The sequence below is a fragment of the Chinchilla lanigera genome, unplaced genomic scaffold (assembly GCF_000276665.1).
Source record: "Chinchilla lanigera isolate Chin_1 unplaced genomic scaffold, ChiLan1.0 scaffold00022, whole genome shotgun sequence".
Taxonomy (NCBI): domain Eukaryota; kingdom Metazoa; phylum Chordata; class Mammalia; order Rodentia; family Chinchillidae; genus Chinchilla; species Chinchilla lanigera.
This window is the reverse complement of record NW_004955423.1, coordinates 25,249,541-25,277,505: the sequence shown is the minus strand read 5'-3', so window position 1 is coordinate 25,277,505 and position 27,965 is coordinate 25,249,541. Positions and strand designations below refer to the sequence as shown.

Below are 27,965 nucleotides of genomic sequence, written 5' to 3'. Positions count from 1 at the left end.
AAGGGACCAGCCTGTCTCTCTATGGAAAGGCACCTGTTCTAGTCTTCTGGATAGTAGCAGCTGACACTTACTGGGTCACACGAGTGCTACCTGCCAGTTGCTATCCTAGGCATTTTTCATGATATTCACACATTTTTCATGTTTTCATATTATTTTGCATAATCTTTAAAACATGAAGAATCTGTGTCGCAGATCTGAGGATTAATTTCTTAAGTCTATACAACTGGGTAGTGGCAGAGCCAGGGTTTAAATCCTGGCTCCCTGGCTGCAGAGCCCCGGCCTGGCATTGCCACGCTTCGTGCTAAGACACAGGTCCCTTTCCGCAGCACTAACGTGATGGCTAGACATGCAGGTAGCCTGCCTGAGGCCACATCGCTAACAATTGGCAGAGCTGGAACCTCAGCCCTGTGGGGCTCAGCCCAGTCTTTGCTCCCTGCCGCTGTGCTAGGCTGTCTCTCCAAATAGACTGACAAAGAGTGCAAGGCCACAACCGGAAGTGTAGGGGAAGGGCGCTAGGAGCAGCTAACACCCTTGGTTGGCGCGGTGCAGAAGGCGGACTTACATGCATTTCCAGCCTCTGCCGCTTCCCCAGCACTAATTAGTTATGATGGAGGAATCACAGATTTCTTCATCTAAAGAAAGGTACAAGGGAAGTGGGGTTGGATTTAATTTAATGACCCAGACTCCAGTCCTAACTTTGCCATGCACATGAACTGGACAGGTCTCTTAACTTCTCTGGACTTCATTTTCCCTGCCTGTAAAATGGGCATGAGAATCATTTACCTTACTCATAGTGTAAGTGTGAGGGTTAAGGGGGTTGATGCCTATAAAGCACTTTGAGGACCCTAAGTCCTATGAGACCATGATGTCATATTGTATTTCAGAATAAAAACTACAATGACTTTCAAAAATTGTGTTGCAGAAGGGAAACAAAAAGCAGCTGACTTCGAAGACCTCCTTTCGAGTCAAGGTTTCAATGCTCACAAAGACAAAAAGGGACCTCGAACAATAGCTGAGATGAGGAAGGAGGAGATGGCGAAAGAGATGGATCCGGAAAAGTTAAAGGTGAGCAAACCCCTCACTCGGTGTGAAACGCCGTAGGACAGGTCGCGTGACAAACTTGGCAGGGACTGAGGAGACGGAACCTCAGCGCACCCCACAAACCAGGGTCGTCAGCGCTTTATCACTGGAAAGCACGTCAAGGGGTGTTGGCCTGAGGCTCAGGCAGGTTTATTGGGCAGAGCTGGAAAGTGACAGGAAGCAGGGGAGGGACTAGGCAGGTTTGCTTCCCTGGACTAGGGGGTGTGAGCAGCCCGTGTCCTCGGCTGTCCCAGCTGTGGTTATCTTGACTTCAGGGCACCATGCATGTGCTTTTTTCCAACACAGCCAGAGGGTCCTGTGTCCAGCAACTTAACCCTGTACAGCTTCGACTCCAGTAGCTAACCTGATGTGAGATCAGCTCCCCAAGGCCCTATCTCCTCATTTCACCACCTGGGGGTTAGGATCTGAACAGTGAACTCGAGGAGGGAAACAGACCTTCCAACCACAGCACTTCGGAAGGGACAGTGCTCTGGCAGCTGTCGTATTTCAGTCGGTCCTGGGGGCAGTGGTGTGTGTGCAGCTGTGCCCTTTTGTTGCAGAACAGCATGGGAAGAGTCGCACATGCTGCTGAATTGCTTTTTCTTCTTGAATTTCTTTAACGTGATAAGTTTTGGCCCATGGTGTGGTAACACTGTACAGAATTCCTTTGTTTCCCTGGCATTCTTTAAGATGTGTTTGTTACTCAGATTCAGAGGATGAATCATCAGAATTTGGTGTGGGGAAGAATGCATTGTTTGTATCCTTCTGTCTTGGAAGCTTTGGATTGGACTGTGTTGACAGAAAGCCCCGGATGTGTTCTCTGAGGATAGAGAGAGAAATATTTATGCACTGGGATATTACGCTCCTAACCTGAGGCTGGAGGATAGGTGCTGAGGGAGGCTGTACGGAGTGTGGCACTTGACCTCCCCTCTTCTCCTCGTTACACCTTTAAGTCCAAGCAATTCTATTTGTATCTGGTTTTGAATCTGAAGGTCTAGGTGAGTTTCACTTTGGGAAAAAATACGCCTCTGCAAGTCAGTGAATCTTAGGGCCGTTATTTCCTAGAGAAGGACATTTGTGTGTAGATGGACGCAGAGTAGCTTGGAGACGGGAGGCAGTTAGGGTGAGGGGTGGTGTTAGGGTGAGGAGTGGTGTAAGGCCGCAGATGGTGAGGTTGCATTCCCACGTGAGGGAACATGAAATAGGCTGACAGTACAGGGAACGGGGCCTGTCGCTGCATCTCGCATCTCCAAAAGGAGGCCTTCCACCACAAATCAGTTTTGTGTGTGTTGAGAAAAAATACCACTGTCACTTCCCCCTCCATCCTTTCCTGACAGATCTGGTAGTAGCTGTAGAGCCTTGAATATTTTTCTAAAATATAATGTAGGACTCTGCATTTGCATTTGTTTCTTATGGAACACAACATCACCGAGACTTCACGGTCACCCCTGCCGAACACTTCCAGCTGCGGCCCCGCGAAGTCTGACAGGTCTCTGTAGAAGAAAGCTTTTTTTTAAAAAACCACGCTCGGTTATTTGATCGATACAGGGAATTTAATGTTGGGGAGAAGCCCGAGATCAACCATGATTGAACCATTATCTACCCAAAGGCAACCACTAGCAGAACTCCTCGAGGAGCTAAAAGACTGTTGCATTTCTGTAATGTTTTCAACCTAATCGTCTCATTTGTTCACACCACGGATAGCCAACCTATGAACGGCTGTAATCTGAATAAATGACTAAATGCATCCGTTCACCCAGCAGTGGCTTGGCGCTGTGCTCTGAGGTAGCTACAGTTCCGCTGCTGACCGAGGTGGTAGCAGAGGCAGCACCGTTACAGGGTGGAGGGCCCTTGGGCTTCTTGCCCAGTTTCTGGCGTCCCAAAGAAAGAAGTGGACAAGACTCACAGAAGAGGCAGCACCAGCGTACATTTTGAAGGCAGAAGAGAAGTAGCTGGGCAGAGTGAGAGGGGCCAGTGAACAGGGTCACAGTGCCCCCCAGGATAAGGTGGAGGGGTCCTTTCTACCGAGTCCCCCGCTTCTCTCTTCGCTGTACGCAAAGCATGGAGAAAGCTGACCTATCGAACACTCGCTTGGCGTCACTGTCCTATCAGAAGTCTTACTCGGCTTCCTGTTACATGCAAATAAGGATCAAAAGCAGTGTCCTTTTGATGGGTGGTGTCCAGATGAAAGTGAAGACTCGAAAAGGGCGTCTTCGGATTGGTCCTGTGGACAGTGCTGGATTCAGATAAAGGACCGAAAATAACAACTTTCTGACTGGTCCGAAAGAGCACTTTTCTGACTGGCCCTGCGCACAGGGAGCGTGCTCACCTTGGTGCTGTCTCAGAACCTTTCCCCACGCAGCTGTTCCTCGAGCAGATGAGCACACAGCGGGGTCGCAGCGTGTGATGCGGGCGGTGTAGAGGACGAATGATTACTCGGAGACAAGACTTACCTCCGTCACGAGAGCGCCCAGTGTCCGGGAGACTCCCCCGAGAAAAGAGCTCTGACTGAGACTCTGGCTGTTACTTAGAATATCCGTGTAGGAGAAAAAGCAGAACGGCAGTTTGGGTGGCAGCTGTCCGAGGCTGGGCAGTTTTCCTGGGGGACGGGGAAGGACAGTGGCCGGACACAGCGTGCCTCACTCACTGAACTTCTTGCTGTTTTAACGTCCCTTCTCACAGAGCCTATGTGCTTTTGTCCCGCAGTTGAATGATCGGTGGCTTCTGTCCTGTAGTTTAACCGTTCGCTTCTCGGCAAGTCCCCACACAGTGACGCCAGGGTGTGGCCTTCACCGTGACAAGAACAGGGTTAACGCAGAGCGGCCAAGGTGGCTTGAGCCCTTTGAAAGAGGATATTTATTTAGTTCAGGGAGTAAGGTGGATGTAGCTGTGACCTCGGGGAGTTTATCCTGTAGGAGCGTACCATGAACTGTAGGGGCCAAAGAGGAAGGGACACGGGTGAACCGTGTGCAGCTCCTGAGGTGCAGAGCATCCCAGGGAGAGGGACGGCAGGGAGGCTTCTGGGGAAGGATGAGCTCCCAGAGTCCTGGGAGAACCGTCTGGAACAGAAAGCATCTCCGCTTCTCAATTCCCCCTGCGTTTCCAGATTCTGGAGTGGATAGAAGGCAAGGAGAGGAACATCAGAGCCCTTCTGTCCACGATGCACACGGTGCTGTGGGCTGGGGAGACCAAGTGGAAACCCGTAGGCATGGCGGACTTGGTGACGCCAGAGCAGGTGAAGAAAGTGTACCGGAAGGCCGTGCTGGTGGTGCACCCAGACAAGGTGGGTATGGCCTCTGCTGCCCAGCACTGCTGTGTTCCTCACTGCATGATTTCATTCTACTTTTTGGTTTCTTGCGGCAACCCTCCTGCCTCAGCCTCCTGAGTGCTGGGATTACAGGTGTGCACCACCATGCCCAGCTCTCTGCTGTATGAGCATGTATTAAAACATCACAGTTTCCATTTGCTGGCTTATTAAGTTATTTATTTAATAAAACTAAGTCTGTGGGTTACAATCAGGTGTTTAAACAAACAGTTACACTTCATGAAGTGGGCAAAAAGAAATCACGCTGTGTACTACAGACAGTGGGGTGGGGGCTTCATTTGCAGAGGTGTAACGTTCACGGATACAGCGCAGCATGACTCCTTTTTTAAGGTTTCCATGTAAGCCTGACCTGCGAGAGTAAGATGAGATTGACAGCTACACAAAGGAAACTTCCCCTTGGGAGATAGAGCAGTACGTTTAGCCAGGACGGTCGGGTAGAAGCTCTGGAATGTAGCTGGCAGAAGTGGTGGTGATTAATCAAATTTTAAGCCAAACCCATCATGACCTTGATTCTGCCAGCTCACGTTTCCCTCAGTGCATGTGTGCATGTACGTGGACTGCACTGCCTGAAACTTTGGTTACCCATGGCCCAGGTGAAATCGTCAAAATTCATAAGCTTCTAAGCCAAGACAGAAGCAAGTCCTGCTGTCCCTTGAACTGTCCCCGTCCTAGCACATGAAGTTATGATTGGAGGGCCTCTGGGTAACACTCGTGGATTCCATGATTTCCATCTCTCCACTATTTTTTAATAATGATTTTGGATAGAAGATTTAATGAGAAACAACTTCCTTGAATTTTGATCACTTGAAGGAGAAATAGGAACCCAGAAAAATCCACCAATTGTATATCCCTGTAATGACTCTCAAAAAGCCTAACTTTTTTAGAAGTTGGAAAATGGCAGTTTAAAAATACAGTCCATGGGGCTGGGGATGTAGCTCAGTGATGCAGTGCCTGCCTGGCAAGTGTGAGGTCCTGATTTCGATTCCTGGTTAAAAAAAAAAAATCCATGGCAGACAAGCTGCGAGTAGACTTTGTTGTTTGGTAGAAACTCTGGAGGATGAGTATGGTCTTTGCCGCCAAGTTCCTTATTGTCCACTTATTGATGGATTATTACCTCCATGCGCACTTCCAGGTGGGTGGCATTGGAGGGAGGCCAGGGTAATTAAGTCACATGGACTAGGCCAGCAGCGGCAAACCTATGGCATACATGCCGCGGCAGGATGTCTGTTATCAGTGAGAGCTCTAAAAGGATCGCTGTCACTCGATTAGGCTGTAAAAAAAGAAGTATCTTAACAGAGATGCCTTTCCATGACTTAGAATCCGTATTAGCAGTGAATTTAATATAAATATAGTTTTGGTCTGTGGGACTAACGTGTGTTTCCATTTTCTTCTATAGGCTACCGGGCAACCGTATGAACAGTATGCAAAGATGATTTTCATGGAGCTCAATGATGCCTGGTCTGAATTTGAAAACCAAGGACAAAAGCCCTTGTATTAATGTGTGCGCCTTTGTATCTCAGCTGCAGACCTGTGCTAATGCTTAGTGTGTATCACAATTCCGAGGTTTGCACAGACGAATGAAAAACGCCAGTAATGTATTTCCAGTACTAAACTGTTAAGTTACTCACGAATTAATTTCTCACGGTAAGGACTGTGGATGTTTGGTTTCTTCCAGCCATAAAAGAGCCAAAGCATGAGAGGGACTTTAGTGGGGTGGTCCTGCAGAGGCTCGACATTCCCGCCTGCCCTTTGGGGAGCCTGCCTGGCGGGTAGCTGGGGGGAGATGGAAAATTGAGGCCACCGAAGAGGAAGGCGAGTCGTCCATCTCATTGTCTGTGAAGGAGACTGAGGAGCGAAAGTCACCCTAACAGGGTTGCCTGATGGTTTTAAAGAATGGTTTTCAGTTTTCCCTGGAAAGATATAATTTGAACGAAGGCTTTGCACAGATTCCAGGAACACAACCACCAAGTATTTTCTTTTAATTCCTACGGCCTGTAGCATCATACTGTATATGCCTCTTGGCAAGAGCACTGACAGAAGGGACTGGATTAGAGGGAGTGCTTAGGCTGCTAGCAGTTCTTCCCGGGAAAACTCCCCTAGTGCAGAGCTGCTGAAGAGCACGGAAACTGGGAGGGTGTAGATATCTTGTGGTCGGGATGTTGGGTTGCTGCCTTCCTTTCCCTTCAGAAACTGTGGTTGATGAAAGAAAAAGTCTTATCAGAGCAGCTTCAAACCTGATTTGAAGACTGACACTTCTAATTTGCCATAAAGGCTTAGTGTTCTTTCTTTTGCTTTGACAAGAAAATTTTCTTAGCAGGAAGCAGGTCATAAAGCAGGCAGCCCACTCGCAGTCTGCCAGGACCCGAGGCTGGTGTGGACTCAGTTCTGCAGGGCGAGTGAGCAGCCGGGCGCAAGGGGGTGGCAGGTACCCCAGCACTGCTCGGGGGAGGGGCTGCACACGGCGCCGCGCCGCCTTCTGACCGACTCAGGAGCTTTGCCAGTGTTTGCTTTAAGGGACCAGGTCCCCCCTCCCCTGATGAATTTGGACCCCGGATTTTTGCAGTGGGGTTTATTGTTTTAAAGGGAGATGGAGGCCCACATGAATGACATTCACACAAGGGACCTTTGTGAAAGCAAAGCAAGACTGAAACTTCCAGGCCGCAGCCTGGTTGGATTTTAGTGCTGTGTGTTGGGCTGGTTCTCCTATTGAGATAAGCAGTTCTTTCTTCTGTGACTTCAGTAGATCTCTGAGTGGCATAGGTACAGTGTGCATAATATATATCATATATATATGCACAGAGCAGGTGGGCAAGAGGAGGTTTCCATGCTCATCTTAAAGGGTTCATGCTCAATTTGTGAAAAGCTTCAAAAGTTGTTTTTAAAAGACAATCATTTTTTGTTTGCTTTAATTTTCTTGCAGCAAACTATAGAAAAGACAGCATGTCAAAAATACTTTAGGTTCTACATAGAGATCTTTTTTTGGCTATAAAGGTTCATTATTTATTTTTTCTTTACTGACAATGTGAAAGTTGCAGAAAATGTTCTTTTTAAATATACAGCCGAAACTGTTCCAGGTAACCATAACTAGGTGTTATTTATTAACGTATTGTAAAATGTTTGACCCACTATGTGCTTGTCTTATTTAAAATTGGAATGTGAGACACGTTGCTGTGACCCATTATTTTTTCCTCATTCACATCTGTAGATATTGTGTGAACTAGAGTATATAATGATAATTAAAAGGCACTATGTGGATGTCATGTACATTTTGAAATGATAGGACTCTATTAGCTTTGTATTATGTTTGAATAATTCATTAACAGTTTAAAAACAGCATTAAGCCCTCTGTAATTAGCAATGAGAAAGGATCTTATTTAACTTAAATTTGGGGGTTTCCCTCAACTTTTTTCCAGATACATTATAATTCTGGACCCCTATTTATCTTAAAACTCTTAACTTATGCAGGCCAACATGTTTTTTGCATTCCTTTTAATTATCTGGTTGTGACAGAGCTTGATGTTGATCAGATTCACTGTTTCATTCATATTTATTGTAATATATTTTTGTTTGTAAATATGTTATACACAACAAAATGTGATTGGTCTAAAATATTTGTAATGTATATTAAAAGGCTCAAAAATATTTTGAGAAACCTGTTTTTTTTGCACTTGTAGGATCAGAGATGATTCACTTATAAGGAAAGTTTTGGGGAGAGAATATGAAAAGCATGTAATATTTTTGCACCAAAGGGAATCAGACAGGATTTCTGGATTTATACTTTAAGCACTCCTTTCCTGACATACAACACACACATGCCTTTTGATCATGATATTACGGATCAAAAAGAACCAGCATAGAAACCCATAGGTTGCTTAGCTAGAAAGCTGAAGGATTTCCAGAAGTGCCGAGGCAGTTTTGATCCTGGGGTCTGGGGCTTTTTCAGAAAAGAAGTAACTCTCCAATATTTAGTTCTCTGAGGACAAAGGCCGCATATTCCTTTGCAAACCTGTGCTATAATGGAAGCATCTGAACCGCGGGAGCACGGTGCGCTCAGGAAGAATGCTCAGGTTGAACCCTAATGCCACCGAGCAGACACCACCGTGGAACGAAGAAGCACAGACGTGGAATTCCAGAAACAGTTTCCACAGCCAAGCGATCAGTCTCCCTCCTGGAAACGCTGACCAGGGAACGTAGGTCAAATAAACTGGTTTTGCTGGTTCTAAGCTGTGGTGTTTGGGCATACGAGTGTACAGGTACACTAGTATGTAAAAGACAGTATCGAAAGACAGTATCATTAACTCCCCTCAGATTTCCCCCTTGCTTCAAACACACTCGTCCCATTGTCCTTGCCACTTTCTGCAGCAGCTCTGGAGTCCTCTTTTGTAAGGGTCTTTAGTTGTGCGGTGTTGGCTGCCTTAATGTCCTGAATTGATGCAAACTGTTTTCCTTTCATGGTCATTTTGACTTTGGGGAGGAGCTAGAAGTCACACGGTGCCAGATCCAGTGCATAAGGTGGATGAGGACAGTGTCGTGTTTTTATGAGCTGCTTTCTGTTGGATGGCGCACAGCGGCAGCCTTCACTGTGTTTTTGATCACACCTCATAGAGACTCAGGACTTCCAGAGCTGCTGCAGAAAGTGGCAAGAGTGGTGCGATAAGTGTTTAAAGCAAGGAGATGATTCTGGCGGGTGGTGCATGGCAGTGTGTCTTTTACTGTTAAAAAGTTTAAACAGTCACTGTATGTTCTGGTCACTTCTTGTATGTTGTTCTGAGACTAAAAGACTGGGTTTGAATCTTGAATTTTCTAATTATGGACTGTGAGATTGGACAAGAGTCATAAACTCTCACAGCCTCGGGGGCATGTGTACAAATTCTTGTCAAGTGGTAGCTCAGTAAACCCTACTGTCACTGCCGCTAAGACATTCTACCGCGACAGGTGCGCTGGGGCTGGAATGGTGAGGACCCACAGACGGCAGGCATGGCTACGGGAACTGGAAGGGGACCTGCACCCCGGCTGACAGAGATCGGCCTGCAGCCGGGCAGAGGCTCGCACTGCAGCTGCTATGCGGGCAACCGCTGTGCAGAGCAAGAGCTGGCTCAGAAAGGAAAACCGACATTTCTGATTTCAGTTAGTGTGGGATCGTAATTGTATTTTATTTATGTGGCACCCGAGAGCCTTCCCCAGGACAGATGTGATATGTGACCTCTGTCTTGCAGCTACTGTCTGACGTGTGCACACATGCGCTCGCCTTTTCTCATTTAATTCACAAAAAACGTCTGGAATGCTGGATTCCTAAGACCTACTTCGGGAAACACGCATGGGGAAGTTGAGCAGAGCTGGGGGTTGCAGGCAGATCCTCCCTTCCAGAAGCCAAGTCAGAGAAGCCCAAATTCCCCTTCCCCAAGGCATCCCAGGAAGCAGACCCCTTCCCTAAATGTCAGCCTTCAAATCTCCAAGTGTCCGACTTCCCTTCTCCATTCCTGCCTAGGAGGACATTCTCTGACCTACCTGGTCTGCTCGTGGGTCGCTAGATCGCGGCCTCCAGGAGGGCTCTGCCCGGGCCAAGAGGAAGGCAGGCCGCACCGTGAGGCCGAGTTTGCCCGCCGTGTTCCTCGATGGCTGTCCCTGCTTTACTGAACTGAAGCATCAAAGTGCAGACTCCATCTTTAGCCTCTGGGTCTCCCTGTGAAGGCCCCGTCATATGCAACGGCCATCACATATGTTAGGGTGTTCTGGGTTTGGCAGTGACCCTTTGCGAGCGAGCAAGGCCTCGTGCTCCCTCCAGAGATAACTGAACCCGTACTTGGTGCGGACTGTGTGCAGTACCCTGCCCCCAGGGGCGCCCCCAATCACCAGGCAGCGTCGAGCCCGCCGCACACAGGTGTCCTGTTACCTCTAATTATGACAGCGCCTGCCGTGTTGGGGCCTGATCCGGGGGATTAGTTCGGGTGTGACTTTTGTTGTTGTTGTTTTGTTTTCTTCCGGTACCGGGAATCGAACTCACGACCTCGCACTTGCCAGGCAGGCGCTGTGCCGCTGAGCTAAATCCCCAGCCCCTTCGGGTGCTGATTTTAACTGGGCACTGAGCTCGGCTTTCTTGCTCCCTAGTTACTACGGGAGCCTTGATTTTTTCCAGCTGTAAAGTGATAATAAATCTCATCTCTGTTTTATAGGTTTAGGGCGACGAGAACGTTTCGCAGGGCAGCATCCCAGGGGCAGCTGGAGCCGGCGGGGGTCGTGCCCCGGGGGCGTGGCGGGGGAGGGGAAGCACAATGCCGCAGGGCGAAGCAGTTTCTCGGGAGACGTCAGAGTCCCCAGCAAGACGACTTCTCCCAGTGCCGGAGAAGCGCAACCGTCTCCGATTCCGCCCCGCACCGCGGGCAAACGTCGCCGTCCCCAAAGGCGGGGGTTCCCGCCGCGGGGCCCGGGCCGACCTCGCAGGCCACGCGGAGCTGCCCGGGCGCCGAGGAGAGAGACGGGGCAGGACGCGGCCTCCCAGCTCAGCGCGCGGCCGCACACGCAGCCGGCTCCAGTCGCGAGCGAGCGCCTCCATCCCGGCGCCCTCTGTCCTGGTGGAGTCGGCCCAGCCGACCCGCAGCAGCGTCAGGACCGTGAGCATCCGACGCCGAGGTCCCGCTGGCCGGAAGCCGCAGCCCGCCAGGAACCGCGCTTCCAGTTCCATTTCCGGTTCCTCCCACCCGTCGCGGCGGCTGCGAGCACGCGGACCCCAGGCACGCAGAGGCTGGGCATGCGCATGAGGCTTGGTGGGGGGAGAGGGCGGAGTCGGGACGAAGCTGGGGGGTGGAGCTCTGAGGACCGGGGCGGGGTTATGTGCAGAGGGAGGTGGGACTCCGAAGACTGGGCGGGGTTATGCGGGCGGGGCGAGACTCTGAGGAATGGGGCGGGGTTATGCGTGGTGCACGGGGCGGGCTCTGAGAACTGGGCGGGGTTATATAACAGGGCGGTGCTCTGAGGACTAGGGCGGGGTTATGTGCTGCGGTGGGCGGGACTCTGCGGGTTGGGGCGTGGTTGTAGGCTGAGAGGGACGGGGGTCTGCACCAGGGGCAGGGTTGTAGGCTGGTGGGGGTGGATTCTGCGTGCCGGGGGTGGGGTTATGGGCCGTTGGGGGCGGTACTCTGCGGGCTGGAGGCGGGGCTATAAGCTGACGGGGCGGGACTCAGACCTGGAGGCCAGGTTTTAGGGCAGTGAGGGTGGCACTCCCCGTGTCGGAGGCAGGATCCAGATAGGAGTTGACCGGAACGGGACTCTAGGAACTGGGAACGGGGCTCCGAGTGAAAGGGAAGAGGATCAGTAGGGGAGACATTCTGCTTGGCGGGCTGGGCAGAGCTCCGCGGGTTAGAGCCTCTGTGGCCGTTGGAGGCGCGTTCGTTGTCACTGAATCGCAGGTGGCAGGGATCAGGCTCCACGGGAAAAAGTCTGGCTCTAGGCCAGTAAGGGCGGGGTCTACGTGGAGGAGGCGGGATCAGGTTTGATAGGGGCGGGGCTCCGTGGCTCGAGGGCGGAGCTATGGATTGCGGAGGCGGGCCTTTGCATATAGGGATCAGGATTGGTAGGGGCGGAGCTCTGGGAACTCGGGGCAAATTTCTTGCCGGCAGGGGTGGGATCTGAGTGGCAGGACTCAGGGCCAGTAGGGGCGGAGCTCCACGGGCCGGGGGCGGGGTTCTGCGCGGCCTGGGCGGGGCGGGCCCGCGCCGAGGGGAAGCCGGAAGAAGCCGCGGCCCAGCGCTGGAGCCATGGCGGGTGTGAAAGGTACCTCCGCACCCGGTTGTCGGCGAGTGGTCCCCGGGCCCCCCGCCCGTCCCCTCTGCGGTGAGGGCGTCCCGTTCCCCTCGTGCCGGAGCGCCGGAGGACCGTGTCGGGCCCTCGGTCTCCTCCCAAGGCCCTGGCGTCCCGGGCGGAGCCCTTGGGGACCCCGCGGGCCGGGAGCGTCGCCTAGGGCCGCGGCCCCCGGGTTCTCCTCCTGCACGCCGACCCCGCCCCGTCCCCGCACTTTCCGAGGACCCTTTGTCTGCAGGTGCTAGGCGTCCCGTATGGGCCGAGTCGGCTGCGGGCGGTGTGCATGGGGCGCACTCAGGGCGGCGTCCCCGTCGTAGCCCCGAGCCCAGCCTGGGTGGACCCAGCGTCACTCTCTTAGGTGTCTTTGAATGGGGCAGGTGACGCAGAGAGGACCAGGAGCCACACTTCTGGGCCTTCCGAGGTTCCGGGTGAAGTCCGGGAAGAGGTGATGGCGAGGCTGCCTGTAATTTGGTCTTAGAGTAGCATAACTTGTTGCTGCGCCTGCGTTCCTGAAGTGCTTGCTACTTGTGCGGGGATCGACCCTCTGCTGGTCATCAGCGTCCGCTGACAGCATGTGTGCAGTGTGTAAGACACCTGCGCGCAGGGGCGTGAGTGCTCGCCCTGCAATTTATCTGTGTGAGCCGTTAGCAGCAATACAGCTTATCATTTCTGGCTGACTTTCGCACTGAGTATCAGTTGAGTAAGCATGGTTTACTTGGACAGTGTCCGGTGTGCAGAACATCTTTGTGAAGCCACTGCGGGAGCCAGAAGACAGGTGTCTCAGTAGGACACAGCGTGTAGTCACGATCAGAGGCTACCGCACAGTGCCAGTGTTGTGTGCGGTGTGTTAGAAATTGAGATGCAGGAAAGAAGGAAAGCGGGCTGTGAAATGGAAAATGACTAAGAGAAGGAAGCATTTTGCAGCAAGTTCAGCTTTTATGGAGGAGCACCTGTATGTGTGTTGGATACTTGGGATAAAATGGTAATGAGGGTTATGAGTTATTGTTGAGTGACAGCTGGAAAGAATTACTGTGTGTGTGTGGTGTGTAAGCAAGTGAAGATCACACTGACATAGGGTGGGCACTGGTCCGAGGAGCTGTATCCTTCTAGGAAGAGGGAAATTTAAACGTGGAGACGTACAGGGAGCACACGCATCACATGAGGATGAGAGCGGACATCGGAGTGATACAGCAGTGGGAGGAGCGCCAGAGAGGGCTGGCCACGGCTGTGTTCGCAAGCGGGGAGGAAGCTTGTATCCTGCAGCCTCTGGAGGGAGCCCGGCCCTGCCAGCGCTTGGTTTGAGAAGTCTCACCCCCGGAACACTGCAGGAATCTGTTTCTGTTGTTCTGAGTCACCAGCTAATGGCACTTTGTAACCGCAGCCTTAGGAAACAAATAGAAGTGGACTTTCTTCACCCAGGGAGGTTAGCTGCAGGGAGGAAGAGGACTGTTCACGGGAGAGGCAACGCCTGAATGCAGGGGTCGGTAAGGCTTCTGCTAGGGGCCTGGGCGGGGGTGCAGTGTACTCCCAGTGGAGAGCACAGCCTGTGATTGGGGCCCAGGGCACGAAAGAACATGCCTTGTTCTTTGCAGGAACTTGGGGAGTGGGAGAATTAGAGCTGGGAGAGCAGGCAGGGGTCAGACCGTGGTGAGTGTCAGGTGCCAGAACTACTTGTCGGCTGTGCAGGCATCGCAAAGCGGTGGCACCCGCCAATGTGTTTGTATAGTCGTGCTTGGAGGATTCATCGGAAGAGTCGCAGTGGCGGCAGGCAAGCGATGTGAGGACCTTCGCTTGGTCCATGGCAGAGAGTTCAGGCAAAGGGGGTGGATGGATTGAACGAAGTGGGGATCACTGCGCCACCTCGCCTTGTGCTCTGCTGGAAGGTGGAGCGTGGCTGGTGTCAGTCCTCTGAGCCGGGGCGCAGAGGAAGACCTGCGGCGCTGTGTGGGAGGAGTGGGTGGGGGCGTGGCTCTGAGTTACACGAAGTGAGTCTGAGGTCCTCTCTGGGTTGGCTTCGCAGGCAGAGAAGGCCGCGGTTGGCGTGGAAGTGCACGCCTGGCTCTCAGGACCTGCTGTGGGCTGCAGCCCCGCATGTGGCTGGCCCTGTGCCAGGAGTCTGGGGTTGGCAAATTCTCAGCAGAAGTGGGATTGAGTTCTCAGTCAACCCCAACATAAAGAAGGGCTAAAAAGAATTGGGCAGAAGTACAGTTGTGAACTTTGAGAGCTTGGTGTCAGAACAGAAAGAAGAGGCCTCTGGTTCCGAGCCAGGTCCTGGAAGAAGTGTTGTAGATGGTCAGGCCCAGAGGAGGGAGGCAGAGTCAGCTAGGAAAAGGTCGTCTAATGAAACACTGTGTGGAAAGTTATTTTCCCTCCCCGCCCTACATCCCATTGAGAAGTGCCTGTAAGGATGGCGCTTGGGAAGCTGAGGCAGGAGCATTCTGAGTTTGAGGCCAGCCTGAGCTACACAGGGAGAGCCTGTCTCACACTAAAAGATGGGTTCACTGAGTGTAAAAAGGTGCAAGTTAAAATGGACAGCTCTTCTCTGTTCCCTAACATCTGTATACTTCCAGTGTCTTCTAAAAAGCACCATGCCATTTTCTCAAGGCTCCTCTAAAAGTAATAAAAAAGCAATGAAAAAGATCATTAGTTTAATCAGTGAATAATTATGAGGGTTACTGGTAAGAGAATATAGTGGTTGGTACTTTTGATTCCTTTGATTTATACTTTTTACCAAAGAACACGGCAGAAAATCAGCAGGCATCCTCCTCTGCAGTATTTACTGAGCATCTGCTTTTGTCCAGGGCTTCAGGTAGGTGATTGCTGGTAGGAGTGTGGTTGTACAGGTTGGCCTGCTGGCCTCTAGTGGCGAATAGAGGGAACTCATACAGCCGGTGTACAGTTGCTCAACTCTGCAGTTGCTGTCTCCTCCGGTTTTGATTTAAAGTGACAGACACAGCTAGGCACCATGGTGTAATGCCAGCACCCTGGAAGGCTGAGGCAGGAGGGTCGAGAGTTTGAGCCCAGCCCGGGCAATTCAGCAATTTAGTGAGACCCTGTCTCAACACAAAACGATAAAGAAGGGCTGGGGATGCGGCTCAGTGCGAAGGCCCCAGTGCCACACAAATAAACAGAGGGGTGGGCACGGTGGGCTGTAATCAGACGGCCTGGCTTAGTCATTTCCCGTGGGTGTGGAGCTAGGCAGGTGGCGATCAGGGTGTGGGTGGATGTGGTTCTGATGACGCCTGCTTCCTGGTGTGCACACGGTGGACGGCTGGACTGCAGAGAGGTGAAGGGGCGGGGAGCAAGGGAGGGGAACGGCCTCTTTCTCCAAGGACACTGAGCGCTGCACAGAGGTCTAGCCCTACCCCTGCCTCCCCGGGTGCCTCTGGAGCGCTTCCCATCCACAGTTAGGGCTTCTGCGTGTGAATTTACGAGGTATGCAGGCACACAGTCTATTAAATGTGACATTAGTTAGGGAAATAAATAAATACAACATGTGCTTAAATTTGGGACCTTTTCTTCCCTTTTAAGTAAAATTGTTTTTTGAGATATATTCATGTACTGTAAAATTGTTCCTTTTTTGTGTAAAATTCCAACTTCTAGTATATTCCCAAGGCTGCACAACTACCATGGCCATCCAGTTCCACCACAGTTTGTCACCCCCACAGCAGCTCTGTCCCGTTAGTGGTCACTCCCGTTCCCCGGGACCCTCGGGCCTCTGCCAATGCTGCGGGACCTTTAACACTTGGTTGTGTTCTGCACAGCTCTGGTGGCGCTGTCCTTCAGCGGGGCGATCGGGCTGACGTTTCTCATGCTGGGATGTGCCTTGGAGGATTATGGGTAAGTTACCATGTCGTCTGTTGGGTCTTTGTTGCTGTTGGCACAGGTGTTAGAGAGCTGGGTCAGTTTAGCACTGAGCGCTAATCAATGAGTGATCCAAGCTCAGATTACAAATCCAGCCTCTCGGGGAAACGCTCTTTTTAAAATCAATGCATTTAATAAGCATTGGTAAGCTCCTGCCCTGGACCTGCTGGGAATAGAAACCTGAGCGCTGTCCTCAGAGAGGTTGTATGGGTGAGAGGCAGGAGGCTGTGGTCAGAGGGATCGCAGCTGTATGGGAAGCTGGGAGGAAGCACATGTGACTCCTGGGGGCAGTCTGGAGGGCTGCCTGGCAGAGGTGTACCTGATCCAAGACTTGGTGGGTAGGTTTGTTTCTCCGGCTGATGGGTGCGGGGACAACGGTGCTCTGTTCTAGGCAGAAGGGGCAACCAGCAGCTTCCTTTGAGAGAGCTGGAGTGGGGCACGGTGTGTACCTTGAGCCTGTGATCCCAGCACTTAGGGCAGTGAGGAGGTGGGAGGATCACAAGTTCAGGGGCTCCCTGGGCGACTTAGCAAGACCGTGTCTCAAAAATAAGAGGCGGAGGATCTCAGCCTGGGGTAAGCGCCCCTGGGTGTGAGCCCTGTACATGCCCCACGGGAGCTGGTCAGCTCTGTGGGCTGTGCTGGCCCCTGGGTGCCCTGTGTTGGCAGTTAGATGTCACTGCGGAGGCCAGGGGAGCTGAGCAGAGCGAGTTCCTGCGGGTGGCTTGGAGGTTGTGTTCACAAGTCACTCTGGCCAGAATGCGAGACGAGGTAGAGGCTGTGCGTGCAGTCGGGGGGCGGTGGGGGGGAACACCGGAGGCTGCTGTCGTAGCTCCAACAAAACAGAGCCCTGGCAGCAGGAGCGGGGAGCGGGGAGAACCGGTCACCACCGGGCTGACCGGGAGCCATCTGGGTGACAGCAGAGTCAGCTGCGTGCTGGACCGGAGATGGGAGCCTGAGGCCTCAGGGAGAGTTGTTAGGACATCGATGATCAGGTCCACCATCGTCCTCGATGAGAAGCGCAGGATCACAGACATCGTTTCAGCATGATGTAGGATTAATGTAAAGTATCTGTCCAGCCTGCCCCCAGCTCGTGCTTTATTCTGGCCTTAGAGATAGAAGTCCTTACCGGCCCCATTCCTAGCTGGAGGCCAGAGCCCGGAGTGCACCTTCCCAAGCCGTCTGGCAGGAGGACAGAGGCGGAAGTGGGACTGGGGCTGTTCCTTGGCCGAGGTTTCCAGTGATTCCAGGACTAACTCTGAATTCAGATGCTGTGTGGTGACGCACCATCTGTGGCCCATATGGAGAGGAGAGGACCCATCACTGCTACAGACAAGTGAATTGTGTATCTTCCTGATAGCAGAGCGAGATGCCAGGCCCCGCAGAGCCGGCCGCCGCCGCAGTGAGCGCTTGTCGGTGCCCACCGCACGCCGTCCGTGGCTGCTCTCGCCCGAGTGACGCCGGGAGCGGAGACACAGACCCTGTGCTTCTAACGCCCAGTGCTTGTTTTTGGTCCTTTTGGGTCTGCCGACTCTTGGCTGCGTGGTTACTGACTTTAACGTTTCAATTTTGAGTCTAACCAGGCTTCCTCCTGCGGGAACAGCTCTCAGTTGGGTCTGGACGCTTACTGGCGTGCACACAGTCTCAGGTTGTTTTTCAGGAAACTGACCCTGTGCTTCAGGAAGAGCCCGCAGCTCTGGGCTGTGGCTGGGCCAGCTGACTGCTGTGCCTGTCCCATGCCTCTTCCCATGCTGTGTCTCATTTCCTCCCTGGGAAGAGAGGGCCTTGCACCAGAGAGCTCGAAAAGGCCTGGCAGCAGTGTTGTTTGGGGATTTGGAAACACACTAGCATCCTTCTAGGTTCAGAAGTCAGAGTCCGAGCTCCTCGCTGCCCTCCAGGGCCCTGTCCCTTCTTCCTTCTCAGTCCCTCTCCTGCCCTCCTGGATGGTGTCTGCTTGGGAGGCTTCGCCAACTCCCACAGGTGCTGGCCCGGCGGGGCCTGTGTTTCTGGTTTCGTGGTGATGTGTGTTCATAGAAGCGAGAGGAGAATCAGTTTTTCCTTTAAGGAATGAAGAATGAAGAATTGTAAATGTCTAACCAATGAGGACTAAGATGATAGTGTTCATGGAGCAAATGCAGCTGGAAACCAGATTATTGGGTTAATGACATCCCTTAGTTATTGTGGGCTAATCAGGCCCGAAATCTCCCAAACATATGGAAGGAGGCTTAAATGAGACAACTGAAATGATTTTAGGGCTCCGGGAGGTTCCAAACCCTCTCACAGAAGTGGAGATTCTGAGGTTTAGACCAAGAACTTCTCTGGGTAACCCATATTTATTAGGTTTTCAAACAAAGGAGGGGGATACTGAAGAAAATGCCAAAACCTGGCAGAACTTGGGAATCTCTTTAAGGACTTCTCCAAGTAATACTTTATGTTAATTTAGGAGAACTGTGTTATCTCCAGGAAGGCCTTCATCGCAGGAGTGAGGTGTCTGCAGCTACAGCCTCCTTTTAGTTAGTTGGGGTTGGAGCCCAAAGTCCTCATCTGTTGCCTTGTCTTGTCCTTTGAGGCCTCATGGCTTCACCCACCATCACAGGCCTCAGTAGGGATCAGCGACTCACAAGTAAACATGGACAACAGTTGGTTAATTTAAATCCTGCTCAGAGCTGCTTTGTAGTGGTCTCCATCAATTCCTCCTCTTTGTTTTTGTAATTGCAGCAGTTGAAACATGACTAGCATTGTTGGGTTTGGTATCCTCTGTAGCAGATTAAGAACAGAAGTAAAAGAACAAGCATGTTAATATCAGTCCATTGTAGAATCCAAGATGGGTCTGGTGGCAGCAGACTTCACCATGGGGTTGAAGATCTCTTCTCTCTATGACCACATGTTCTAGGATGCATCCACAGTGATGTTTTATGACTTGTTAATACACAGACATACCCTCCTCCCCACGTTATTAACTGTACTGGGTCATCCTGTTTTGTGTTATTTATTTATTTATTTATTTATTTATTTATTTATTGGATGTTCTTTTTTGTCAGTTAGCCCTGTCTAATTGTCTGTAATACTCACAACTAACTTAGTTGGCTATAAAATTTTTCCTGAAGAGCTATCCCTAACTGCAGTTAGGGGAGACTGGGCATAGTTTTTATCTTAACTGCTTCAAGCTGAGAAGAGTTGATGTAAAGGGAAACTGCGGTCAGGGCCCCCTCCAGAGAGCTAAGTCTGATGGCCTCAAATATAAGTGCTGTTGTAGTTTACCAGCTATGAACTCTCTTTATGAGGTGAATCTGGTGGATCTTGGTAGAAGGAATCTAGCATATTTATTATTGGTTTTATACGTATGGTCACTTGGAGTTTAGCAGTCTCTAGGCAAGAATAAAACAATTTTTGGAGAATTTAGTATTACTATGGCATAGTTTTATACATCTTATAGTTATACTTTTCTCCTAGATGTTCAGGACCAAGTTAAAGTGAGACCTATATTAATTAAAATTAATTTCTTGCTATCTGTCAAGGTCAGTTAAATTTCCTCAGGATTTACCTTGGAACCATGTACAGCATGTCTCAGTACTTCTGTCAGTGTCAGCCATCAGGATGAGTCACTGCCGTTGCTTGACCAAGTTGCTTTTTGTGAAAGCCTGGGCGACTTTTCTCTCCAGGTGACTCTGTTCAGGCACACTATACATCACTGAATCACTTTCCTCTGTGGTCCCACAATCTCCTTGATCAGAAGACTGGGGACTCAACCAAGTTATGGATGTCACAGCAGAGGTTCTTTTATATCCTGGGTCCTCATTGACCTTGGAGGGGTGGGGCCAAAATATTGGCTATTCTGTTAGCCCATCTATAATTTTAATTTTTGGCCTCCAAACCTCAGTTGTTGAACATCCAGAAGAGAAGGTTAATGACATTGCACTGTAATGGGAGCAGTGAACTTAATTATTAAAATTTTATCTGAGTATTAAACACCTTGAAATGTAAAGTATAGCCAGAGAACTGTTACTTTTTACCAATCATGGATGTTTTAATAGTTGAACCTGTAGAATATTAACAGACAACAGTTACAGAGTTTTACAAAGAAAATTTGAAATCAAAAGCCATACATGGTATTGTAACATGACAGACATGATGACATTTTTGAAACACATTTAAATCTCCATCTTGGAATAGAATAGCCTTTTTAGTCAGTCATTCCTACCTAATATACAAGAAGCTTTTATCTAATTTGTTGTCTTTTATTATTTATTTATTTATTTTCCAGTACTGGGAATCAAACTCACAACCTTGCACTTGCCAGGCAAGTGCTGTGCCACTGAGCTAAATCCCCAGCCCCTAATTTGTTGTCTTTTGACAACAATTTGATGTCATTGAAGAAATTTGTAGCATTGTCTGGGCTGTTTAATATCTAAGCATCTCTAAATGTAGTGGCATGTACATAGCATATACGTAAGTTTTGTTAAACAATTATTTGAATGATGACCTCATGTTGGTCTGACATGAACCTCTTATTACAAATATCTGGAGCACAGGAGAAAGGCAGATGTCTGAATCTGAAAGAAAATGTCTAGCATTATAAACAGTCCCTGTTTACATTTTAGAATACTGTGCATTTGGAAAGCATGAATACATTTAACACACCATGAAATTAATAATAACACGTTGTCATTATTTTATTTCTTAATTTAGTTTTGTACCAAAGCATCTTTTAGTCAGAAAACCTTATTGTCTTATTTTTTGAAAACTTAACCTTCTGACAATGACCAGTGTAAACATATCACAATAATATATTTTGAACAATATTTATTGGGGTGTCTTCCATAGGCTGTGGAGATTATTGGGACTTTCTGTTAATGACCAAGGACTGGAGAAATGTTTCCAGGTGGCCGCTTCCTTATTCATCAATTAGAGTCCTGTCCAATAGTTTCTCCCCACCCTAAGGGATTTTTGTTTAATTATTTTAATAAATTTTTGATGTCCTATGAAAATCCAGTCACAATACTTGACACAGTAGTTTTTGAACAATGACTCTCAAATCATAATACATAAACAACAATAAGCATTACATTTATAAAACCAATTTTAACATCATTTTAACCAGCTGGCAACTTGGTAGATGAATATCTTTAATTTAGATAACATTTATGTATAAGCCAAATTAGATTACAGACAATTGCTTCAAAAATAAAAAAAAAGAAAAATTTATTGCACTCAAAGTGGCTGTTTACAGATTAGACAAAGAGACAAACAAAGACACATACACAAGACAATTTGCTTATAAAATCAGAGTGCACTCAAATATATTTTTGGCCAAACTGAATTATAATAATTTTTTTCAATTTTTTAAGTTTATAATTATAAAAAGACTAGTTAGAACCCTTTTATTATTAATATTATTTTTTTTGTAGGTCAGTTAGCAGAGATCTCTTATAAGAAGAATTTGGAGAAAATTAAAACCTTTTATCTGTAACTAATGTATTTTTAGTACTTTATTTTGTCTTAAGAATACCAGCAACTTTGGTGTCTCTTTCTTTCATGTAGCTTCTAGCTTAGTCATCTCCACACACTCTGTCACATACTCAGACTTCCTTTTCTTCCAACAGTGTTTGGGTGGGTCTCTCTATAAGACTTACACTCTGTCATGTACTTAGACCTTTTCTTCCAACAGTGTCCTTGGGCTCTCTCTGTAAGACTTACTATAATTCAGGTTAATATTATCACTTATGTAGAGTCCCCCCCCCCTTTTTTTTAACATCACTTGTGGACTTCTTTTGTAAGACTTAACACAGCAAAGATATATCTAAAGAAATCATAGGGATTTAGGCCAGTCAGAAAATAATACAATTTCAGATTTTAATAAATGTGAAATAATGAAATTTGGAAAGAAAACCGTCTTGTTGTTTTGCATTGCAGTGTTACTGTGATTCATTCTCACAAAGATGGGAGCATCTGAAGTTTTCCTAGAGAGTGTATCCATCTTCATCCCTCCCACGTTAAAATGCTCTCACTTTTTCCATTCATTCACCAGTTATGAGCGGAGTGCCTCGCTCTTGGCCCTGGGGACACGTGGTGATTGACTGGGTCAGAGCGAGCCCTGTCCCCGTGTGAGTGAGGAGACGTGTGGGGGAAGCAGGCATCGTAGCCTGAGCGTGAGAGGGTCCCACGGCCAGGTGGCTGGCCTTGCTTTGATCGTGTGTGCAAGTGAAGGCCGCACATGGGTGTGAGCTCCCACGGCTGCTGTGGCCACAGCTTACACGTGAGGGAAATGGTGCAGAACAAGTAGAAGAAGTGCGAAACCTTTTAAGTCTTTTCCGCCCCAGGGCAGGAATTTAGGTTTCATTTTAAAGCACTAAAGACTTTCAGACTTGCACACTCAGAAGATCTTCATTAGATTAGCCCGTGCAAGTCAGCCTGCTGCATTCTGCAAGGAGAGTAGAGATGAGTTAGACTCTGTCCTTTTTTTTTGTTTTTGTCTCTTTGAGACAGGGTCTTGCTGTGCAGTTGAGACTGGCCTTGAGCTTACTTTGTAGCCCAGGCTGGCCTCAAACTCAGCGATCCTCCTGCCTCAGCCTCCCCAGTGCTGGATGATGGGTGTACACTGTCATACCTGGCTAGACTCTGTCCTTAAAGAAACTGCAGCTCAGTAATACAGAAAACAGTAATGTTTGTAGATCACATCTTCTGTAGTTGTTTCTTAGTGGAAGCTATGCATACACTAACCAGTAGTTTTTGAATTATCACTGTTATCCTTGGCAGAAATCATCTTGTCTTTTAATACTGATAATTGGTCAATTCTTTGGCCCAAACATTTGAAATAACGGTTTTGAAACAAGAGAATGTCTCGGACTAACTGTGGCTTCCCCCGGGCCGCCCACAGCGTGTACTGGCCCCTGTTCGTGCTGCTCTTCCACGCCATCTCGCCCCTGCCCCATTTCATCGCCAAGAGGGTCACCTACGACTCGGATGCCGCCAGCAGTGCCTGCCGGGAGCTGGCCTATTTCTTCACGACCGGGATTGTCGTTTCGGCCTTCGGGTTTCCCGTCATTCTTGCCCGTGTGGCTGTGGTAAGTTTTGTCGTTGTTTTCCTTGGCTGTCCCAAGTTTACTCCTGTGTCAGAGCCAGACGTGTCTCCAGCTTCTTTCTTCTGCCGTCGCTGAGCCTGCCGGTTCTCAGCAGCTTCCCCAGTGCTGTCTCTGTTTTATTTATTTATTTATTTTTGTTTTTTGTTTTTTTTTTTTTCCGGTATCGGGAATTGAACTCACAACCTTGAGCTTGCCAGGCAGGCGCTGTGCTGCTGAGCTAAATCTCCAGCCCCTTGCTGTCTTTGTTTTAGCCAGAGCATAGGATTTCTTGCTTTTCTATCTTACTCTGTTCTCTGGGATTGCTCTACAATCTCTGCCTCTGAAACCTGTAGGCAGTTCAAGAGACCACACTTGCAATACTTTTCTAGTTACAAAGTGAAGATCTCAACAGAGTCTTTGCAAGTGGGATCATGGGGTTAATTTCTCGTATAATATGTCTGTAAAGGGGGATGTCTGTCTATTCCTCTGCTCGAAGAGACACTGACTAAGATGACGTCCACAGCCAGTGTAGTTTCCTTTGCCTCTGAAACTCGCTCTGTGCATATGGTTTGTTTAGTTCTTGTTGTTCACTGTCTTTCCTATTCCTTGCTTTTATTCTGCCTGAGTGTTTCGTATTTCAGTTTCATGAAACTTTTACTTGGGCCATTGACTGAGCAAGTATGCGCACATCTTGTTTGTTTATTTGCTATTCGCGTATCTTTGGAGCATCTGCTGCTTATAAAAGACAAGGAATAAGCATCGGATACTGCCCCAGCTCCCAGAGAGCACAGGAGCCGCCCCATGGCCCAGTGTCCCATAGACTTGGGAGGTGGTAACTGCCGTGGGAAGGGGATGCCACAGGAGTACCAGGAGAGGGACTTGCCAGCTGGCCTGTGATGTGGACCTCCCAGATCAGTAGGGCTTTCACTGAAGCGGGGAGGGTGAAGCCGCAGGCCATGAGCCCGTGTGTCTGCTGTAACTACTCTAAAAAGGGGGTTGTTACGGCTGGAGGTCTGGTTTGACCTTTGATTATGCTGAAAGATTTTGAATAAATGGTTATCATTGCCTTATTCTTCTTGAGCCCTAGACTATCACTTCTGAAGTTTTGCTGTAAATATTTATAATGTTCTCTTTCAGCCTTGCCATCGTGTTTGACAAGAAATTTCCTGAGTGTTCTATCGGTTAAATGAAAGCCAGGAAAATGCCCACTAGAGGCTGCTCTTCCCCCGAGCCCAGCCTCTGGCGCCATCTGCCAGGTGGGAATGCAGCCTCCAGCGGGATGCAGATTATTATTTAAAGGTTTTGCTTGCCTAGAGAAGAAGCAAACAGATCCATAATCCTAGAGTTGCTATTTTCCACGAAGGAAGTTGATGTATGCAGAATTTACAGTACTCAGGGTTGTAACCCGGCCATTCATGATCTTGCCATGCTTCAGGCAGTCATTGTCAGCCAAAAGCAAGCAGAGAAAAATGTCTGCTGGGGAGTGCACTTAGAATACCGGACTTAATTAACAAGCACGGAGGAAGCGGTTAGGGTACTGACTGAGTAGTTCCCTGACTTCCACCTGTGAGACTATTCAGCCTTTTAGCAGCTTTGTGTAATATTTCATTGGTGGTTTGTAACGCGGAGACCTGCAGGGACTTGCAGGAGGTGGAGAGAGCGAGCACGTAACCCTTCTGTTCTTGTGTTTCAGATCAAGTGGGGAGCCTGCGGCCTGGTGCTGGCGGGCAACGCTGTCATTTTCCTGACAATTCAAGGCTTTTTCCTCGTCTTTGGAAGAGGAGATGATTTTAGCTGGGAGCAGTGGTAGCACTTGGCGCTGCTGGAGAGCGTGGGTTCTTCGACTTTGTACTCTGTATGTGCGCGCGGCGTTTCCTATGGCGTTTGTATGCTGAGATTTATACTTTTCTATCATGATCACTTAAGGAGGACTTCATAAGGAAGAGGTTAGTTTTCCTTCCAGCAGGTAGAAGTTGGGTTATAGCATTTGTTTGGCTGTTCACGTGGCCATGATGTGCTCAGAAAGTGCGTTGGCACAGCGCGTGTGGACTGCAGCTCAGCCGGGCAGGGCTTCCGGGACGGAGAGAGAGTCAGCTTCCTGCGTGTCCTAGGCCCGCCCTTCTCCACACGGGGTCCACAGGTCAAGGGCGGCAGCAGTACCTGGGCCTTATTGGAAACGCAGACCCGAAGCCCCACCCCGGCCCAGTGTGTTTTTCTGAGCTCCGTGCGACTCATGCACACGGTCATGAAGCTTTGCCGTGGAGGAGTAAGCATGTACCCGACTTCCCCGTCCTCCTTGGTTCAGCCGCTGACCTGCTCCTGTGTAAGAAAATCATCCCCTGCCGCCCCGCCCCGCCTGAGCTCAGCTTCCCTGTGGAGCCTGTGACACGCGCTGCTGTCAGATCTGCGGCAACTGTCCTCAGCAGCGAGCAGGTGTGCCCTCCCCACCCGAAAAGTGGTGGATGTTGTCACAGTGCTGGGCCCAGAGTGACCCTGGAGCCCTGCTCGGGTGCAGGGGAGGGAGGCGGGGCTGGGCAGAGTGGGGGTATCCTTTGTCATTCCCCTGTATCAGCACCCCAGCCAGCTTTGCCCTCAGCAGGGCCTGACTGATTCGCCCTTTCCTCTTGATGGTGCCGAGTTCTGCATCCTAGGGAGCCAGTGGAGGCGGGTCACTTAGAGTCATCGGTGTTTCATGTACTTCTTAGCCTTCACGGGAAACTTTAAGCCACTCGTACAGGAAGCATTAACAATGCACTGTCGTGTTGGACCCTGTAATCATGGCTTTCGTAGCTCATCTTTCTATCCAAGACCTGTTGAGAAAAGGAAATACAAGAAATGGAGCCACTTGATCTGATTACAGCCGGTGGTTTGAGAACATGGGTGTGTGGCTACCCTGTGTGTGAGGAACACTTCCGCCTTGAGGTTTGAGCCCCGAGGGCCAGCGTTCCCTCCCGGCCTCAGGGCGGAAGAGCAGCGGTCCCTCGTCCCTGGGAGGAGAATGTGCAGTGCTGGTTTGGACCCTGTGTGTGATCTTTGTTTTCAGTGTTCTGTTTACATATAGAGTTGTTCAAGTTGTTATTCCCAATATTTACATTAGAAAAATTACTTAGATACTTTATAATTTTAACCAGCATTTTTAATCATGACACTTGACACTTATTGTATTGCAATAAATTTCACTTTTAACACAAAAGACAAGTTTGCTTTAAAAAGTCTTTATTCTGTTCTTGCCTTACTTAAAAGATAATGAAAAGGTGAGAATTTCTTGATGTTGTAAGATGGGCAGTTTTGAGCAATAATCTGGCCTGCCTTAGAACATAGCAGTGACTTTGGGGACACGAGTTTTGAACGTCTGTGATAGCTTTTCTTTCTCTCAGATGGCTTCTCCCTTTTGCAAGAGTATGTTGTTTCTACAGATTTCAAATAACCCGATGGCCTTCATATGTGGGCCTAGAGCATTATGTCTTGACTGCATTTTTCAGAATGATATAAAATATTTGCATAAAGAACATTTGCAGTGATTTGCTCTGTGTCGAAAAAGACATTCTGCAGAACCTGAGTATCACTTAAATGACCAGTACCAGTTGGAAGCATTGCCACATGCAAATGCAGGATGCAGGAGGTTTGTCCAGAGGAAATGCTGCGGGGTGAGTTTCTCCTGGTATCAGTGGTGGTGAAATCGTGGCACCTGTGCCACAGCTGGCTGTTGTTTAACACTGAAAACTCTAGAAGGTTCGCCATCGCTGCTCTATATTGTATTGATTACATCTTAAAATTGAGACCACATTTCCTGAATTGTCCTCCAGTGAGCACCTGTTGGAAGGTTTTTCCTTACATTCCAGGCCACTGACTGCAGCAGACTTGGAAGAACTTTTCCCACGGCAGTGATACTCAGAATTGGTGGCTGAGTCCCAGGTCAGGTCCCGCAAAGCGGGCTGACCCGAGAGAGGTGACCTGTGACACCGACAGCACCTGCTGAGCTGGAGTCTAAAACGGTGCTGCGCAATGTTTGGAGGAAGGGCGCAGCAGTTTGCAACTCTTTCAAACACTTTCATGTTCGCACAGCTGCTGCCCCCAGTGCCCTGTGATCCAGGTCCCTGCTGGAGAGTTGTGCGCCCCGATCCTCCGGCTGGGTGCCTCCCTGCCTGCCCCTCCACCCCCTCGCGTGAGTGCTGTCTCAGGTGCAGTGGGTGCCAGGTGCGATCAGAAAGGAAGCGGTTCCATTCGGCCTCCTTGCTGTGAGCATGATCCCCTGAGATTGTCCTCCGCCCGCTGAAGCTCATTCTCTCCCTGCAGTCCCCGGGGTGCAGCGCCCTGGGACAGGGGTGCCCCTCACCCTGGGAAGAGCCGCGTGTCTACGTAAAGTGAAGAGGATGTCACAGCAGTGTAAAGGCCGGCAGTGTCTGGGGACAAGGCCCTGCCTGTGTGGCTCATTCCTCGGCCGTCTCAGCTGGCCTTGCACACGTAGCCCTTTCTTGGCTCCCACGGTACTTAGCTCTGTGCTTACCTCTAAGCGTCTCCTTAGAGAAGACCCACGGAGATACTGTTAACACGCTATGCTCTCAGACAGGCTCAGGTGACATCACAAAACATGCCTTTTCAAAGTCTGCAAAATTCAGGATCCGTATTCCAGTAGAGCCAAAATACAGAGTCCACCAAAAAAAATGCACCCACACACCAGCAGTTCACTGTACTGATAAAAGCCTGGAAGCTCGTGCCCCTACATTGAGCACCTCTTACAACTGTAGAGACCAAAGGTAACTTGTGTGAATCCCACGATGTCTCAGTAAATTTAGTGTTAAAATATTTACACACATTTTTCTTTGCCTAATGTATACATT

The 27,965-nt window shown here is 49.5% G+C and overlaps 2 protein-coding genes across 6 annotated transcripts in view; both read left to right on the top strand.

The window, feature by feature from the left end:
• Dnajc6 (DnaJ (Hsp40) homolog, subfamily C, member 6) overlaps positions 1–8,047 on the top strand; it is a 113,206-nt gene extending 105,159 nt beyond the window's left edge. For all 3 annotated transcript variants that reach the window (XM_005385302.2, XM_013514470.1, XM_005385303.1), the window contains exons 17-19: positions 923–1,065; positions 4,187–4,363; positions 5,802–8,047. In XM_005385302.2, the coding sequence (XP_005385359.1) occupies positions 923–1,065; positions 4,187–4,363; positions 5,802–5,903 (422 nt within the window). In that variant the 3' untranslated portion in view covers positions 5,904–8,047. The remainder of the gene's footprint in view (positions 1–922; positions 1,066–4,186; positions 4,364–5,801) is intronic.
• A 4,021-nt stretch (positions 8,048–12,068) lies between these two features.
• Positions 12,069–26,633, top strand: Leprot. 3 transcript variants are annotated; one of them, XM_005385301.2, is made up of 4 exons: positions 12,069–12,175; positions 15,967–16,042; positions 22,941–23,127; positions 24,818–26,633. In XM_005385301.2, exons 1-4 carry the CDS (start codon positions 12,160–12,162, stop codon positions 24,932–24,934), a joined length of 396 nt encoding a protein of 131 aa, XP_005385358.1. In that variant the 5' UTR covers positions 12,069–12,159; the 3' UTR covers positions 24,935–26,633. The 3 variants fall into 3 exon arrangements, with proteins under 3 accessions (XP_005385358.1, XP_013369976.1, XP_013369975.1); XM_013514522.1 differs by lacking the exon at positions 12,069–12,175 and adding an exon at positions 13,492–13,682; XM_013514521.1 differs by lacking the exon at positions 12,069–12,175 and adding an exon at positions 13,492–13,686.
• The last annotated feature ends 1,332 nt before the right edge of the window (positions 26,634–27,965 follow it).

Excerpts from the sequence above, each read along its gene's own strand:
- Leprot (XM_005385301.2), top strand. Across the intron at positions 16,043-22,940 it reads TGTGCCTTGGAGGATTATGG|CGTGTACTGGCCCCTGTTCG; the intron begins GTAAGTTACCAT and ends GGCCGCCCACAG. Across the intron at positions 23,128-24,817 it reads TTCTTGCCCGTGTGGCTGTG|ATCAAGTGGGGAGCCTGCGG; the intron begins GTAAGTTTTGTC and ends CTTGTGTTTCAG.